General features: G+C 37.1%; 1 protein-coding gene across 1 annotated transcript in view; it reads right to left on the bottom strand.

Annotated features, from left to right (window-relative positions):
• Window positions 1-19,778, bottom strand: part of vps8 (VPS8 subunit of CORVET complex) — a 171,726-nt gene that overhangs the window by 36,352 nt on the left and 115,596 nt on the right. Inside the window, 5 exon segments of the mRNA XM_052546015.1 lie at window positions 3,246-3,328; window positions 4,047-4,128; window positions 4,259-4,423; window positions 9,583-9,672; window positions 12,211-12,361. Of these exon segments, the coding sequence (XP_052401975.1) occupies window positions 3,246-3,328; window positions 4,047-4,128; window positions 4,259-4,423; window positions 9,583-9,672; window positions 12,211-12,361 (571 nt within the window).

The raw sequence follows: 19,778 nt of genomic DNA, 5'->3' as shown, positions 1-19,778 counted from the left end.
AATTGAAAAAAATCTAAAATGTAAACATTAGAGTATCTTTGTACACTACTACTACTACTACTACAAAAAAAAAAAAAGAAAATTCATAAGAACTGATTCAAAAGAAATCACAGAGGTTGTAATGACAGCAGGTTGAAGCAGAGTGCTGGTGTAATAGCACTGATAAGGAGGGTGAGAACGGAAGATCGATGGGGGAAAGCTGACAGCACTGAATATGTGCAGATGAAAACAGATAAAGGCCTTCCACTGCCCAAAGCCTCAACAGATTCATGAGTTGCTGCATCGATCTAGTGGAGAGTAAAAATGTGTTTGTGAGAGTGTGTTTGAAACAGCTACACAAGGCTCTGAGCTGAAAAGCAAATTTCCTGTTCAGCTTCTACAGTGTATATACATCAATCCAAATATGAAAACTAACAGTTGATACTGAGAAAGCTTGCGAAACAAAAACAAAACAAAAAGATTTTTTATTTTTAAAGGCTGCATCTGCATCCATAACCAACCATTTCTCCTATTTAACATGAGGTATATAGAGTATGCTGCCATACTCAGAAGGTCTGAATCCCTTTAATTCAGAATGTTTGTAATTTCCACAAAATTCAGTTTAACACACGTCAATATATACTACAGAATAAAATTCTAAAAGAAACAGAATATTAGAAAATGTGATTTTAAATAAAAATGATGAATACTGAGTACAGATAGCATAACATTTGTAAAAATTAACAGGGTTCGTACAGAAACTGCAAAATGAAATTCCAGAACTTTCAAGGACTTTTCAAGCACTACTTTTTGGGTTTTCAAGGACTAATATGAGATCTTACTTATCAAATTATTTTTCTATTATCTTTCAAATTCTATTAAGCTAATTAAACTAAATGGCACAAATAAACTGTGGCACAAAAGCATGCAATGACTGTGGAAACTTTAACATTTGAAAGGATATTATGACAAAGTCATCGCTTTCCTTATTCAAACTGATTTTTTTTTTCATGAACATGACTGACCTGAAGAATGAAAGCTGTATCACTAGGGAAATTATGAGCTTGACAGTACACCTAGCTCAGAAGAAATACAACTAATAAAAAATGCAGTTTTATTTTGAATATTATAATTAATCTAGGGCTGTAACTAATAATTGTTTTGGTAATCAAGTAATCCTCTAATCATTGACAGTTAAGTAATCTGATATTTTTTAGTAATACAAATAGACCTAAGTGAAAAAACGGCTTTAGAATGACTATTAATATATAAACTAAAGATGAGGCAATAATAATTGGTTCAAATAAAATATCAAAACCAAGTAATTACATGGCTTTATTGAGCAACCCTGATAAAATAGGCCTACATAATGTAATACGCCTACACAAAATATGAACATAACAAACTTAAGTTTATTGTGTATTATAACCATTACCTACAGAGGGTGCCAACGGCCTGGCCATGCTTTACTTTACAGCGTGATTCAAGGACGTTTAAATCCATGTAATTTTAATATTTGGCCACCTGCAAACTCAGAGTGAAGGTTTGAACATTTCTTTTGAAATCGCGATGCACAACAAATCACATACATAGAAATATGTTGCTAAATTCTCCTGTGTTGGCCTAGGTTTATAAATGATGTATGTTACAAATCTAGTGAGATAACATGCACTGTTTTCCTAGATGAATAATTAGCAACACAAACTCACAGCATATGCAGAGGAAGAGTTTGTTTCCTATGCTGCTGAGATGGAGATGCGCTCCACGCTTGTAAATTATAATGCGTCAGACTTTATATGCGTTCCCAAATCAAACCCAAATGAACAGCACATGCAATAAAAGATTAACAATATAATGTAAGTACTATCAAACGTTTTACCACAAACACAACTTATACTGACATAGCGAAACCGCTTTTCATCTCAAGGAGTAATATAGATCTCGTGTGCTGCTAAAAGCCAGGCGAAAAGGCTCTGTAATTATATGAGACGTGTGGCATCGCTAATTTTGCGTAAATTTTTTTTTTTCGAGTTTTATCGAGGGAAAAAGTAACACTTATTTCATATATACTGCGCTTTAAAAATAAAAGTATTTTTCAAGTACCTTCTCAAAAATACCAAAAGTACCAAAAATTCAAAAAGTCAAAATCAAGTATTTCAAACATTTTAAGCCCTTTTTAATGAACCCTGGCATTAAAAACGTAATCAGAAACACAAAAAGTTTTTAAAAGAACACAGTTTAAATAATGACAATAAATAAACCAATAAATAAATCAAGTCAAAGTCACCTTTATTTATATAGCGCTTTAAACAAAATACATTGCGTCAAAGCAACTGAACAACAATCATTAGGAAAACAGCGTCTCAATAATGCAAAATGACAGTTAAAGGCAGTTCATCATTGAATTCAGTGATGTCATCTCTGTTCAGCTTAAATAGTGTCTGTGCATTTATTTGCAATCAAGTCAACGATATCGCTGTAGATGAAGTGACCCCAACTAAGCAAGCCAGGACAGTGGCAAGGAACCGAAACTCCATCGGTGACCGAATGGAGAAAAAAACTTTGGGAGAAACCAGGCTCAGTTGGGGGCCAGTTCTCCTCTGACCAGACGAAACCAGTAGTTAAATTCCAGGCTGCAGCAAAGTCAGATTGTGCAGAAGAATAAGAGTGATAAACAAATATGTACTGTTTGAGATTCACAATAATATAAGTGTCCTAAAAAGTTTGCAACCTTATGTTGAAATTCAAAGTAATTTTAACTTGATTCAGATAATCTGAACTGGAACTAAAATATAACAGCAGCACACCATTAATTGAAGTGTATAAAAGCTATATTTATTGAGGACTTAATGGACTTCAATTTCAGTACAGCGGAATTTTATGACCCACAAACTACATTTTAGGAACTTTAACACTGATGTTTAAAATTTTCACGACAGTAGATTTGTTGACATCTCCAGAGCAGTTGAATTCAGAATCTGTGTAAATGTCTATGTGAGTGTCTCAATAGTTTTGCATGAATAAGAACCATGGGATTTTGAGCTTGAGCCAGCTACCCTATTGTCACGTTAGAAGGCTTCAAGTCTTTCCAAACAAATCCCACAAAGAACAATAACATCTCACACGTACCACAATCACTGGAAAACACTGAGCGACCTCTGAACATGCACACAGTGACTGCCTTTTAGTAACAGGCAGGCATAAAAGCAGCCTAGTTTTAAGCTAAACTGCATGAGCTGTTAAAAATAACAAGAGCATGTACTTACCAGTAGGATGCGCTAAATGATGGCAGGTAGGGTGATAAAACTGGACATGCTGTTTAAGACTTTCATAGTGAGCTCTTTTAATGCTGAGGAAAGAGAGACACAATCAGGACTGACTGAGACCTCAGCTTAATTCATTATACACCAGTGCTTCACTAAAGTCAAAAAAATTGACATTACTTTTATCAGTTTAATTATTTTGATTCTAAAAGAACAAAGGAAGCTTTAAAGCACTTAACTATTGCCAATTTTGTATTTTCTATGAGGATAATCGTTCATGTTTTTATCATCAAATTTCATTAAAATGTTAAAACTACTGAAAATTAAGTCTACTCATGGTACTGTACTAGAAATAGGAAGTTGGAGAAAAAAATTAATGCTAAACGGAACACTCATTAGCTTATTCGGCCTTCACATGTACCTGGAAAACTCCTACCTAGTTGGGTTATTATTCACAATATAGATAGAATATAGATAAAATACCAAGTGTTGAAAGTGAGACATTTTGAAATGTCATGCCAAATAATTGCAAAAAAGTTGGGACAGGTAGCAATAGGAGGCTGGAAAAGTTAAATGTATATATAAGGAACAGCTGGAGGACCAATTTGCAACTCATTTGGTCAATTGGCAACATGATTGGAATAAATTAGAACAAGCAACATTTTTTGTAAGCATAATTTCAGAAGTAAGAAAATAAATATAGGATGAGAATGAGGGGATTACTTATAGGGCATTGGAGTTACAAAGGACTGCTGCTGTGCTGTGGATAAACTTAAATCTAGTGCTTGTTCCTGTGTGTCTCACCCCCTGAAGTGTGTTTGGTGTCGGCTCCTTTGAGTAGTTTCTGTGGTGACATCATCGCCTCGAGGAGAGGAAACCACAGAGCCTGAAAATGACAGAAGATTTATGTACACACACACAGAGAGAGAGAGAGAAATGTAAAACCGGGAATAAGATCAATACATCCTGTTCATGAAAAACAAAGCCCAGGTAGATGGGACAGCGTTCACACACACCTCTCTCTGCAGCTGGTTGAGACACAAAGCAATGATGTCATGCAGAGCTTCTTCCACTCTTTGTAACAGACCTGGCACTTCATCACCTGTCTCCTCCTCCTCACCATCAAGCTTGTCTGCCTCTGAGCCTTCCAGTGCAAGTTTGTGGAGTTCGCCCTTCAAGGTCTGAGAAGCAGAAATCAACAGATCGATAGCGCATTTCCACCTGCCCTTTCAGTCTCACCAGGGATATTTAAGACACTGTTCTCTGAAACACCATCTAAATGAACTGGCCATTTCTGAGGCTGCTTTCACACTGGCAGTTAAGTTCAGACAAGGCACAGTTCGCATGAAAACATGGTAATGTGAAAGCTGCCAGGCAGAACGACCATTGGTGGTCTGAGTTTGCTTGCCCTGGAACTGTGGCACAATTTGCATGAGTGTGAAAGCAACTCGGACTCGGGTGCAAAGTTGTTCAGGATGCAAAATAACCTGTGCATGCCTTTTAGCCTGATGACAATGTCGTTAATTCAACAAAACAGACAGTGCATAGTGAGTGCAGTCAGAGCAGCAAAAAACAGCGTTTATGCAACACACAGAGAGAAGACGCAAGTGTCCTTGTGCATTTAAGCACCAAATTTTTAACAATAATAAAAAATATTGACCTACATACACACAATTTTGTTCCATTTTCTATCATGTGCTTTACACTTTTGTGGTGATGAACGCTTTTCTGCATGATTTGTGAATATGATGTGTGGAGTGAGAGCGCATGGCCATGTGGGTTATTGCGAAGTGTCAATTAATTGCATATTCATAAATATATGATAATATATGATAATTCAAACATATTATTAAGGCAGGTGAAAATGCTCAATAGACGAAAAAAGTTTCTTAGTCAATGTAACATGTATTTTATATCCATACTGAAAAAATACTACCATTCAAAAATGGTCTGTAAGATTTTTTTTTGTAATGGTTTCTCACAACTCACTTTTCAGCATCTCTAGTTATAATCGCCAATGCTGAAATTCAAGTTTGAAAAAGCTCAAACTTGCTAGCATTCTGTTACATGCTGCTACATAACAGCTGTTTTTAAATACAAAACATGCCCTGAGGGAACAACTGCTTACTAATGGTGTGCTTGACTTGCTCTGACATTAGTAAAATAAAGTAATAAGCCCCAAGAAGCAAGGCAAGCAGAGTGCCCCGGAAGAGAAGACAATGCTGAATAAAGGCATAGTTTTTGTTATTTTTGGACCAAAATGTATTTTCAATGCTTCAACAAATTCCAACTGACCCTCTGATGTCACATGAACTACTTTGATGATGTTTTTCTTACCTTTCTGAACATGGACAGTATACCATACAAACATTTTCAATGGAGGGTCAGAAAGCTCTCAGACTAAATCTAAGATATCTTAAACTGTGTTCTGAAGATAAACGGAGGTCTCACGGGTTTGGAACGACATGAGGGTGAGTCATTAATGACAATTTTAATATTTAGGTGAACGAACCCTTTTATGGTTTTAAAGATTTTAATGGTATGGAACTGAAAGACTCTGTGATTTTAACAGGATTTCCCTGTGAATTGTGTAAATAAACTATTTATTAATTCTAGTTTTGGCATTGTCTCATCTTTTTAAAACACTTATTTTACCTCACCCAGTTTAATCTGACCCCATGTAATTCAACCATTAAGGCTAAGGGTTACAGCGGTACTTACACATTAATATAAGATCATACAACATGGTGATTCTCGGTGAGTGGCGACTACATGGGCTAAAATTTGTTACAAAGTATTTTGGTGTTTTTTAAGTAGATGTTCTAATATCATTTGCCAGACAGTATCTGTGAAATTCTATTTCTGTAATATAAAGCAAGGATAGTCCTGGTCTTCATTAAGCATCTATTTGTAAACATCCTGTCCTTGATGTTTAAGTGCCTGTAATAAGATTTGCTGACTGGACCACTCTCCCTAGTACTTTGTACTTCAGGACAGTGCAGCTCCCACACCAGGCTCTGATATGCCTAGTCAGGACACATACACTTACAGATGCTGACCAGGGTGTGATGGCATGCCAAACTTCTCTAATTTGTGCAAAAAATCTGCTGACATGCTATTCTGACCTCTACACTGGTGTGACAAGATCAGGTTAACTTCTCTGTGATGGTTATTCTCAGAAACTGCTGACCCTCTCGACTGAAGTTTCCATCAATTTTAAGTCTCCAGTCTGGAGCTGCACTGGTCCAGAGAGAGCTGCACTGTCAAGACAGAGGTCACAGTCCTATCACCGTATTGCCTGGGTTTCATCTTTGCCTTCATTTATAAGCAGCCTTTCCGTGTAGGATCAGACCAGTGACCAGTTTAACTTTGCAGTGATGTCTGGTGAAACACTCATGTATTACTAAAGGCAAGATAAGTGGGAATAAGCTTACCACCTTGGGGGAACTTCATTGTTTAGAGTCACAGCAAAGGATATGTTTGTTACTTACAGTACATCATCTATGGGAATCTTATCAAAAAGCCCAGCATTTTATACCTATACCTTAGGACGTCATCCTCTACCCTCCCCATAATTGATTTTCTGAAGTGACTCCTCCACCTTCTTATTATTCCTTGGTATTCCACATTGTATAATGTCTCTATAGTAACCCAATGTATGTAAATGTGTAGGTGTAGTGATACAATGTGTAGGTGTAGTGAACCATCTTGAATATCTCAATGTGGTGATGTCTGATAAACAATGATGTGTCACTCATAAAAATTACCACAGACATAAAAGAGAATACTCAAGTATCATCAGCCAATCTTGACATGGCTCAGCGATTTACTGCAGAGCAAGTTCGTAATCAAATATTAGCATAATTTAATGGTGGATCTGATGACAAAGCTGTCGGCAAACAAATTACAGATTATAAGGAACACCATACTAATACTGTGTTTGACACACTTGCACCTTCAGAACTACCTTAATTCTACATGGCATTCATGGCATGGGATTCAACAAGGTGCTGAAAGCATTCTTTAGAAATGTTGGCCCATACAGTTGATGGAGATTTGTGAGATGCACATCCAGGGCACGAAGCTACTGTTCCACCACATCCCAAAGATGCTCTATTTTTCACACCATTCTTTGTAAACCCTATGTTGTGCGTGAAAATCCCAGTAATTGAGCAGACTGTGAAATACTCAGACCGGCCCGTCTGGCACCAACAACCATGCCACGCTCAAAATTGCTTAAATCACCTTTCTTTCCCATTCTGACATTCAGTTTGGAGTTCAGGAGATTGTCTTGACCAGGACCACACCCCTAAATGCATTGAAGCAACTTCCATGTGATTGGTTGATTAGATAATTGCATTAATGAGAAATTGAACAGGTGTTCCTAATTTTCCTTTAGGTGAGTGTAAGTGATGATAGTAAAGAAGCAGTTGCTTAAAATGAACTTCGAAGTTCCAAAAGAAATCAAAACATACTTTATTTTATTGCTTTGTACTTGTTAATAAAATGTCAGGGCAGTTTATACTATTAGGCCAGTTTATAAACCCATCTGGGCTAGATAAAGACAGACCTGATTATTTAATAATAATAATAACATATTAATATATGTATATATATATAGTGGTGGGCATAGATTACTTTTCTTTAATCTAGATTAATCTCACGGTAATATTGGAATTAATCTACATTAATCTAGATTAAATTGGCTCATTTGAATTCTGCTGAAGGAATTCAGAATATGTGTGCAACCCAAATAAAATAATGACTAAAAGTAACGTTAAGTCTTTGAGAACGGGTTTCTCAAGCCAGGTGGTGCATTAGGGGCTCATCTTCTGTTTCCAAAATGCATTACAAACTGCTTGAGAAAGCTATAAACTAATTCCACATTGCACAAGGTGCAAACAACCTTACACCTGTTTCACACATATTCCATCTGCAGTGCGTATGCGTTTAGTATTTTTTTACGCACCCATGTTAACGGATTCCAGCGTTCACGCGGTTGTAGTCCGTCAGTGCGTTCCAGGAGCGTTGCGTCTGCAGCAGTGCAGCGATTATTCAGGCACCGAGTAGCTGACTGCAAACGTGTCCTGTGTGAAAGCACAATGAGTATGAGTCCGTGCTGCTTGCACACGGACTGCATACGCACTGCAGACGGAGTATGTGTGAAACAGGCATGCGTCTTTTCGAGGTTTCCATTGGGAAGCTTCTTTTAAAAAATACAAATAAAAAATCCTGAAGCAAACCTAGCAGCATCTTAGCTGAATCCATGTTATCACATCACATTTGATGTGGTAATTTCACAGTAGGCATACACACAGGTTTAAAGACTCGTTCTCCCCCCCTATAGATTCGGCTAGGTATACATCCCTCCTAAAATATCAAGGTGAAAGTCATCATAGCTTGCGTAGTATAGACCCAGCTCCCAACCCAACTTATAGAATAGATCAACGGCGATATTTTTTTTATCACCCGATAAAAGTCTCCCGTTAATGCAGCACGTTAACGCCGATAATGGCCCACCACTAATATACAGTACAGACCAAAAGTTTGGACACACCTTCTCATTCAAAGAGTTTTCTTTATTTTCATGACTATGAAAATTGTAGAGTCACACTGAAGGCATCAAGGGCTATTTGACCAAGAAGGAGAGTGATGGGGTGCCGCGCCAGATGACCTGACCTCCACAGTCACCGGGTCAACAAGTGCTAAGCATCTCTCGGGGAACTCTTTCAAGAATGCTGGAGGACCATTTCAGGTGACTACCTCTTGAAGCTCATCAAGAGAATGCCAAGAGTGTGCAAAGTAGTAATCAAAGCAAAAGGTGGCTACTTTGTAGAAACTAGAATTTGAAGAACCTAGAATATGACATATTTTCAGTTGTTTCACACTTTTTTGTTATGTATATAATTCCATATATAATTCCACATGTGTTAATTCATAGTTTTGATGCCTTCAGTGTGAATCTACAATTTTCATAGTCATGAAAATAAAGAAAACTCTTTGAATGAGAAGGTATGTCCAAACTTTTGGACTGTACTGTATGTATACAGTTATGGATGGATGCACTTTTCATTTGGACTTGGACAAAATCTCAACACCACTCCACAGCCATTATAAATCTTATAAACCATTTTGTAAAGGGCATTTTTAAATATAAATATAATATAACTCTGACTGTATTTGTCTGAAAGAAGAAAGTCATTTACACCTACAATGACTTGTGGATAAATCATGGGGTACTTTTTATTTTGGGTGAACTATCCCTTTAAAGCAAGCATGGACCTCTTGCCCAGTTTCCGAATCTACCGCAGACTTAATATGTGGTGTGATGCGCTCAAACCTGTAGCAGCACTTCAAAAGCTCCCTGCACATCTCCCTTCTTCTCCAGCAGGTAGGCTGTGGCCTCATGCAGCTTGTGTTTCTCTGTGATCTGTGATTAGACAAGACAGAGATAAGCCTGTCAATTGTGTTGAAGTCAAATTGTCAAGATTATCAAGACGAATGATCCACTCCAAGCCACCCACTGGATGAACAGGCTCAGACTCAGACTGAGAGTGTGTTTAGGTGAGAGTGTTTGTTTGTGAGAGACCATTTCCATAATGAAACATTCAAACATTCTGAAACTAAAGTAAAAAGAGGGTTATGCGCAAGGTGGAGAAACACAAACCAGCATCCATGAATACAGCGGAATCCATGAATACAAAAACAGGGAAGCTGAGAGCGAGCTCAGAGGAAAAAAGACAATACAGACTGACAGAAATACAGCAGCAAGAAGATGGATCTAGATATGGAGACATAAACAAAGAGCAGTGAAACAAGGAAAAGGCAAGACGGCAGGACTTTAGAGCTGCTGTATATGCATGTGTGTGTGCAAGGTGTCTGTTCAAATATTTAGCAGGTGCCACTCTTCCTCTGTAACAGTATTGATTCTCTCTTCTGCCTGTATGTCTCAGCGCCTCAGCACAGCAGATATATCCCCTCCCTCTATTATTCATTCATTCATTCATTTCTCCCTCCAGGCACCTTTCTGTCTGAGCCTGTCAACCGGCACTCTAATTACATCAGATTGGCAACCTTTACTTGCTCTATCAGTGGGTTCATGTTGATTGATTAGATAGTGTGTGGTCTCCTAATCGTCAACTTGCTATTCCAGTCCTGTAGTATGAGAAGTGAATTCAGTAATCATCTGCATTTCAGTGCACAAACTGAGTCTTATTTACTAATAGCTTGAAATCCAGTTTACCAAGATGCTAAACATGGTGAAATCACACCAAAAAGCGCCATGGGTATTGAAGTCATTCTCAATCTTTCACTTTCAGCGTAAACACAACTTCCTTTTATGTAAATTAGGCTCATTACATATAGTGACTTATTCATAAACTAGGCTATCTGTCTGCTGCAATTAGCATCACGCTACTCAAACTGAATGTTCTCACCTTTTATTGCACTGACAAAAACAACTGAAATATTCTGAAAATTTAATATTTTAGCTGAAGAGATTTAAATTGACACTCTGAGACACCATGAGGAGAATAACCTGAAAAATGTACATTCATTATATTAAATTCCATGACATTTTTATGACTATTTACTATGCAATTTGTGTTAAGCATATATTTCCAGGCATATTTAAGCTGATTCGTAGAATATCTTTAATGAACTGGGATCGAAAACAACACAGAAAATGTATGCAAAATAAAAAGTCAGCAAGTGCAATGTGGCCGAGCCTGTATGCAAAATATGCTTTTCGGTATTTGCTGACAATACTCATTTGTCATTTGAGCTTCTCAATAATATAAAAAAAACATTGTGAGCTCTCATATTAGCTCTATATTAAAAAAACATGTAAAGCTGGTCCTACACCTGAAGCGAAAGGCCACATCCGAGTTAGGAAAACTCACAGGTATTGAACACCGGAACACCGGACTGCAGTCATGCCAATGAGTGTGACTATACCATAAAAAAATTGTACAAACAGAAAGATAAATGCCCATCTATATTACAGTTAGGTCCATATATATTTGGACAAAGGCACAATTTTTATTATTTTAACGGTTGACTTATATGTACCTCCCCCCTTTTCTAGGGACCACAAGTAATTGGACAATCGACTCAAAAGCTGCTTCATAGACAGTCGTGGGCCATTCCTTAGTTATTTATACATCAATTAAGCAGGTAAAGGGTCTGAAAGAGATATACTAGAGATATACTGTCTGCCCGGATTCAGCCAAATGCACAGAGTTCATTGGGTGGCTCCAATGTAAAAAATGGAGAATACCCAAAACCTAAGCAACCAAGGAGTTTTTGAAGCTGGTTTTTTAAAACAAGTCTCTAGTGATGTCAATGAGTTCCAGGCTTAATACAGTCGTTGCCTGCAAAGGATTCTCAGTAAAATATAAAAAATGAACATTTTATTGATTATTGAGCTATGATTTGGGGGGACTGTGTATAAAATGGTTGTAATTCCTAAGTTTTTTATGTTTTATATATTATACCCCTTGAATTAAAGCTTGAACTCTGCACTTCAATTTAATCTTGATTGTTTCATTGGAATGCTATTCTGGTGGCATACATAGCCGAAATTATTGAAATTGTGTTAGTATCCAAATATATATGGACCTAACTATATGTTCTTTCTACATATAACACAAAGTGTTAATGAACTTAATGAAAAATGTCAGGTACACAATCATCCAGACATATTTTCAGACTTTTTCTTATTTTTGTGGAATCCTGTGGAATATGATACATGGAGCTGAAAGAAATGCCCTCTTTTTGGAAGCTAAAAGAATCAACAAATTATCTCAAATATTAAAATACAAAATGGACCAATGGATGGCTAGAAACATAGAAAGTGAAGGTGATTTGTAGAGCTTTCAATGCCACAGAATGCAGCTATCTATATAATGGCAGCAGACCATAAGGCACCAACAGTCAATATATGTGTATGAGGGTTATTGATTTATACCTGAATGGCCTCTTCCAGTCGGTAGTCCTGAGAGGTCTTAAGGAATGCGGTGACCTGCTGAGGACTGAACTGACACAACAGGTCCACTAAGAGCTCATGAAGATCTGGACCCAACTTCAAGACAGTCTGAGGATTCAGACTCTCTCTGGAGCTGTTACAGAAAAAAAAAGAAATAATCATAAATCATGTGAAAAGAATGCACTGTAGAATAGAAGAAACTGTCACAAAACACTATCAGAAAGTTGTTTTTAATAAACATAATTTGTTGCAAAATGGTCATTTATTTGGATCATCAGATTATTGCTGTGAACATTACTGTCCAGACTTACTACACACAGCACATACAGTAAGAGCAACCTGCTCAAGGCAGTCCTTCAAAGCCAACTTCCGTGAACTGAAGTTTAAGACCGCTGGCTTGAATGGATCAACAGCCAGACCAAAACCAAGGACAAACAGACCATAAAATGTAAGCATGAAAACTCAACTGACAACAGACAGTAGAATTAACATGACAACTATTTTTCATGTGAATATCTGCTTTGGTGTACTGTGGTATCCACTGATAGCAAGTTTTTTGTTTTCTGATAGCAATAACATAACAAGAGAGAAAACTGAGAGAGAACTGAAAAATGAGAAGGTGGCAAGAAATGTGTCTTTTTTGTAAAGCATAATGCCTATTGCTTAGTTATAATAACATTTTATTAACTAAAATACACTACTGTTCAAAGGTTTGGTGTCAGTTAGATTGGTTAACACTAAGTCTGCATTTATTTGATAAAAAATGCAATTTCTTTTTTTTCCTTTCTGCCAAAGTAGCCATTTCTTCAGTGCACATGATTTTTTTTTCATAAATAATTATAATATGCTGTTTTAATGAAACGTTTCTTATTACCTACCATCAATGTAAGAAAAAAGTGATTAATGACACTTTTTAACAGTAAAAGTGACCAAAAAAAGAAAAGAGTGCCTTTTCATCGAAGGCACCTCAGATGTGGTATTGAAGGAGGAGACAGTGCTGTACATTCACTCCCCCAACTACAATTACTGTTAGCCCGAGACTCAAACTAGCAACCTTTGGATTACAAATCCAAATCTCTAACCATTAGGCCATGACTTTCGCTAGTGAATACTGTTACAAAAGATTTATTTTTTAAATAAATGCTGTTACTTTTTATTCATAGGATTCATATCATAGGTTCCAAAAAATAAATAAAAAAATAAGCCACACAGTAGTTTCCAACATTGTAAAAATATCAGTATATAATCATAAATTATATTTTAAAGTATATTCAAATGGAAAACTCATTTTAAATCGCAATAATATTTCATAATATTACAGTTTTTCGCTTTATTGATTAAATAAATGCTGCGTTGACTAGCATAAGAAACTTCTTTAAAAACGTAACAAATCTGACCCAAAACTTTATATATATATATATATATATATATATATATATATATATATATATATATATATATATATATATATACATACTGTCAAATATATAAGTGTTAGGCCAAGCTATCTACTCCTAAGACTGTCTGTCTTTCCTGAGGTAAATATGCTTTTCAAAGAGCTCCAAATGGAAATCATACGTCATCTCTTTTTTGCTCTCTTTCGCTCTCTATCAAGTTATCATGTAGAGTGGTTTTCTCAGAGCTCAATCATAGCCAAGCTCTCAAATCAGAGCCCAATCAGCCACCATCAGCTCCTGCTGAATAAGGCATGTGTGAGAGAGCACATCCTCATGTGAGATGCACTGTCCTACTCTCATAAAACTATGAGGCATATGAGAATGATTATATGAAGTATATGGAGTGGTCAAAATCATACAGAACATAAATGTATGCGTGTTAGAATGAGCCATTTTAGGTAGGCATGGTTGACAACTTTTATAAAGAATATATCTTTGGATTTGAGAGTTTAGTCTTTGCAACTTTACAGATCTTCCTTACGCACCAAGAGCTTGTAACACTCCAAAGAGAAAGGAAAAATTTTAATCACATCATATAACCCCTTTAAGAGAGAATAGAAGATGTGTCAATGGGCCCCATTAAATGTAGCAACTTTGCATATGTCTGTCACTGATCCAAATCTCTCATGGCTGGAGAAGTAATTATTTGCATCATAGCAAACTTATCCAAGCACACTAAAATACAAAATATCATACATGTTGGTGATTTGCCAAAGTGACAAAAAGAAAAACGCGTCAAAGTCTAGATAAAGAATGGTCATTAATTATTTTATTTTCTTTTACCCCAAATGCTGGCTTTTGAGTATTTTTTTCCTTTGATATGATCAAATTTTGATTTGAAATGGAAATCGTTCACATATTGTCCTAAGGGTGCTTTCACATTTGGTTCACTTGACTGGTCGAACCAGAGTTCAATTGCTCCTCCCTGCCCCCGCTGGACTGCATTCATATTATTTTATTTGGGTCTGAACTATGGTTCGTTTGTGTCATCAGCTGTTTGTTATTAACCATAGTGCAGGAGAAGGCGGCAAATGCATAACATTGCTCTTTGCACTTTAATATATTTATGTTTTTGAACTGTTAGTTTTGTTGTAGAGCATTTGCAGTACATTTGAAAGACAGACGTACAGTGCTGTAATGTACTGCAAATGCTCTAAAGAATGCTGAAGACAAACAGAAATGAGATATACAGCACTGTTTGCAGCACATCAGTCACACTCATCAGGGAAGTGAGTGAAACACACACACAAACACACATTTTTATCAAATAACACATCATTAATAGCAGTTCACTTTCGCAATTTGGTACGATTGTGTTCACATCAGCAGCGGACCGTACCAGAATTCACATGAACCGTACCCCAGATCACCCTTTTTAAGTGGACTCGGGAATGGTTCGTGGGTGCGCACCCAAGATCGGAAGACAGAGTTTACATCCTCCAAACAAATGGAACTCTGACGTCAGTCGAACCCGGGTGCACACCAAAGGGGCTAGTGTGAAAGCAACCTTAATAAATGATTCAACCAAACCATTTTTCAGATGTCAGATTTCTAAGGCTGTGTTAAATCTTTTCCAATTACACTTTACAGAGAATTAGTTTTATTGTGTTCTAATTTCATCTTTCAAAGAGAATGTAAATCTTAAGTAAAATGTGGCACAGCCTGACGTTCTCCTGAAAGTGTTAAAGTTTCTGCCAGAAGGTACAGTCACAGATGAGTTATTTTTATAATGAAGTCTGTAGTGTGTTTATCACTGCTTGTTAATCCATGCATTTATGACCTCAAGGTTAGATTACTGTAATGCTGGGGAGGTTCTTCTGCACACTTAGTAAACAAATTACAGCTAGTCCAAAATGCCGCAGCAAGAGTTCTTACTAGAACCAGGAAGTATGACCATGTTAGCCTGGTTCTGTCAACACTGCACTGGCTCCCTATCAAACATTGTATAGATTTTAAAATATTGCTTATTACTTATAAAGCCCTGAACGGTTTAGCACCTCAGTATTTGAATTAACTCCTTTTACATTATAATCCTCTACGTCGGCTACGGTCTCAAAACTCAGGCAACTTGATAATACCTAGAATATCAAAATCAACTGCGGGCGGCAGATCCTTTTCCTATTTAGCGCCTAATAACCTACCTGGAATAACCTACCTAACATTGTTCGGGAGGCAGACACACTCTTGCAGTTTACATCTAGATTAAAGACCCATCTCTTTAACCTAGCTTACACATAACATACTTATATGCTTTTAATATCCAAATCCGGCTGCATTAATTAGGCAAACTGGAACCGGAAACACTTCACATAACATGTACCTTCTACATTATTAGAAGAATGGCATCTACGCTAATATTTGTCTGTTTCTCTCTTGTTCCGAGGTCACCGTGGCCACCAGATCCAGTCTGTATCCAGATCAGAGGGTCACTGCAGTCACCCGGATCCAGTTCGCATCAAGACCAGATGGTGGAACAGCACTTAGAAAGGACCTCTACATCCCTGAAAGACAGTGGAAACCAGGACAACTAGAGCCCCAGATACAGATCCCCTGTAAAGACCTTGTCTCAGAGGACCACCAGGTCAAGACCACAGGAAACAGATGATCTGACTTTGCTGCAGCCTGGAATTGAACTGCTGGTTTCGTCTGGTCAGAGAAGAACTGGCCCCCCAACTGAGCCTGGTTTCTCCCAAGGTTTTTTTCTCCATTCTGTCACCGATGGAGTTTCGGTTCCTTGCCGCTGTCGCCTCTGGCTTCCTTAGTTGGGTCACTTCATCTACAGCGATATCGTTGACTTGATTGCAAATAAATGCACAGACACTATTTAAACTGAACAGAGATGACATCACTGAATTAAATGATGAACTGCCTTTAACTATCATTTTGCATTATTGACACTGTTTTCCTAATGAATTTTGTTCAGTTGCTTTGACGCAGTGTATTTTGTTTAAAGCGCTATATAAATAAAGGTGACTTGACTTGATTTGACTGCTGTGTCTTGCTTCATCACTACAAGGAGGTTTTTATTTATACAAACTACCTTAAATGAACTTAACTATGTAGTCCAAGATGAGGCTCAGTGACAAATTGAGATGGGAGGTTACTAAGGACAGGAAGATCGTGAGGTGAAACACGCTTTGAGGCTTGGCCTGAGAGGAGACAGCAGTCACACGGGGAAGACAGAGTATAGTCAGATGTTCTTCCATAGATGAGTTTTGGCCCTGAGGTACCATGTGTCCCATAATGGGCACCACAGGTCAGCTACAGCAAAAGCAGCGTTTTAGCTCTAAGGGTCTGCCATGACACTGAAATGAGCAAGCACTGATGTGTGACTGTGTCTGAAACTAAAACAACTGTGAACTGGGCCGAGGTGAATGTGCAAAAATCCAAATATAGATTTTGAAACATTTTCAGTAATAAACAAAATAAATGAAAGGGGTGTTGCTATGCACTTGCAAAGGTGGGGTGGGTTTTAGCCAGTTTCTTACTGGCTTAAGTTAAAGTTGCAGTGAAACAGAAGGAATGACAAATCTTTACTTCTATATTGTGAAACATATAAAGTACAATGAAAATAAAAATGTCGGGAGGAAACCTTTTTCCCCCATCGATTGAGATGTGGGCATTGCACTCAGAAAAGGAGGCAGACATAAACGCTTGCTTTCAATTGATTTAAGAAAGGGGTTTAAGTGGACTAAATGATTTCAACAAGTCAAGCAGAGATTTGTATTTATTTATTACTGAAAATGACAGTTTTACCTCAATAAACTCCCAATTTGCAGATTTTTGATGGAAAGGTAGTTGTTATAGTAGTTTTGTGTTTAGGTTAAGAGACCTAGAATATGGTTGTGAAATAAAGCATTAATATGTGCTTTTACAAGTATTAATATACAGCCAATATGCTAGTAATATGAATGTTAATAAGCAACTAGTTAATACTGAATAGTGTTCCCTAATTTAAACTGGGTCACATTAAAGGTTAAATTCTCACTATTAACAAATCATTAAGTACAATGATTAATTGATATTGTATTAAAATCAAAAGTGAATAAAAAAACAATGAAAACTAAATTAAACTTCCTTATTAATTAAATACATTTTTACAGTGTACATGTACACATTTACAAAACGATGAACAAGTAAATGACGACTGATTCAAAATGTGGTAGCAATGTATCATGCATTCCTAATAGCATGGTCTTTAGAGGTTACGGGAATTTTCTACAGATGTTCTACAGATGTCCACCAGAAAAGTCTGATAACTGAAACATTTTCTTAAGATTAAAACTAATTAATCTGTTTTCTCCACCAATCATCCAAAGTTAAATGCATACATTGCAAGAAGGTCTGATCTCTCTGTTATCCTCAGTCGAGCTGTGTAAAGACCACTGTACTGACAGACTGTCCTCTCTGTTTTATAACCACCAGCTGTCAACAGCAGCATGTGCAAAACTCACTACAGATACTGATCTAAATCCTTGAGTCCTGTTTGGCAAGGGCAGCAGAAGAAAGACACAAACTAAAATGTGGGAGCTGGGCGTAATGGACTCCAGGACAATATACAGATACAAGCGAATTAAAGAATAGGTCTAGATAAATAGATCATATATGAGGAAAAGAGATGAAAAAACAATGCTTAAGACAGAAATAGATGGTGACAGAAATGGCTGTTATTTTGACAGAGGGCTGCACCTGCTCACTAATAAATGAGCAATATTGTTCTTTGATTAATATTAATGCCAAAATAGACAGTGCATGTCTGCTTAGCTACAGTTACACTGCAAGCCCTAATGTATAGATTACATATTTTGAAACAAATAAGATGCGGACTCTGTTGGATATGAGATTTTAAATAGCCAAAGTTTGTTAAATTGTAGAAACTTGGTGTCGTGTCTGACTAAAACACTGGAAAAACACCAGTCCTTTGCTCTTTGTTATTCCATTGGATTGAAGAAGCATAAATCTTTAGCAATTCACATGAAGTCCACAAATTCACATGGAGCAGGACTACTAGGCTGAATCAAAGCCTTGAATCAAATTCACAACAACCTCTTTACTGCAAGGCATGTCAGCCCTGGTATTTTCAATAAGATCATTTATATACAAAGTTTGATAAAATTCAGACTGAAACAATTACACCCAGATGCACAACAATAATATATACTGAATGGTCTCTACTGCTAGATCCCTCACAGTCAAGTTTTCATTTGTGTCTTATTAAATGATGTAAGGACTGTGATAAAGCGAGAACCACCACTCACTAGGGGACGTTGTAAAAGATGTTAAATGATGGCTCAGCCCGCAATAGCACTTATGTGCAAGTGAAATTTATTTACAGTGCCAAAAAATAAACACAGTCCAATGGTGAAATATATATATATAGGTGCACAAAGTACCAAAGAAACAACAAAAAGTAAAAAAAGAGGGAATAATCCAAATGAAAAAGTCAATATACAAGTATCCACAATATACAGGAGTTAGAAAAAAGATCGCTTGAGGCACCACAGTTGCTCTCTCGCTCCGACTTGGTAAACAAGTGATGAGTTTTAATCTGGCCTGCACTTATATAGGCCAGACTCCACCCCCTTCACATGGGACTTCTCAAATGGGTAATAAGAGACGTTTAAAACCCCATTACTTCAGGCATTTCGACTTTTACACCAATTATTAATACTAATACAAAAATAAATACAATACCATTCAAAAGTTTATAATAAATATGTTCCTCTTCGGGAACTCGAGCTGCGTCGAGCGCTTTTGGGGAACGCCTTTGGCAAGAACAACTCTGAATATCGTGTGCAATCAGTCCAATGGAAGAGCGTGACGTCACGGAAGGGGTGACGTAGCGACCAGGAAGCTATAAAGGCACGTGCCACGCAGCTAGCTTCAGCTTCGTATCTTTCAGCAAGCGCTCTGTGTGTGCATGTTCATAAGTCTGTCTTGTAAGTCTTATTTACTGTTGTCTGTCCAGTATCAGTAGATTAAAATGCCTAAGTCTAAAGCGAAGACCAGACATTTGAAGGTCGAAACCAAATCGCGCTATAAACTGTGTGTTCCTCCATGCCAGCGTACATCACGGCTGGAGACACACATGAT

Source organism: Carassius gibelio, chromosome B1 (assembly GCF_023724105.1).
Source record: "Carassius gibelio isolate Cgi1373 ecotype wild population from Czech Republic chromosome B1, carGib1.2-hapl.c, whole genome shotgun sequence".
NCBI classification, from domain to species: domain Eukaryota; kingdom Metazoa; phylum Chordata; class Actinopteri; order Cypriniformes; family Cyprinidae; genus Carassius; species Carassius gibelio.
This window is presented reverse-complemented; position numbering and strand designations above follow the sequence as displayed.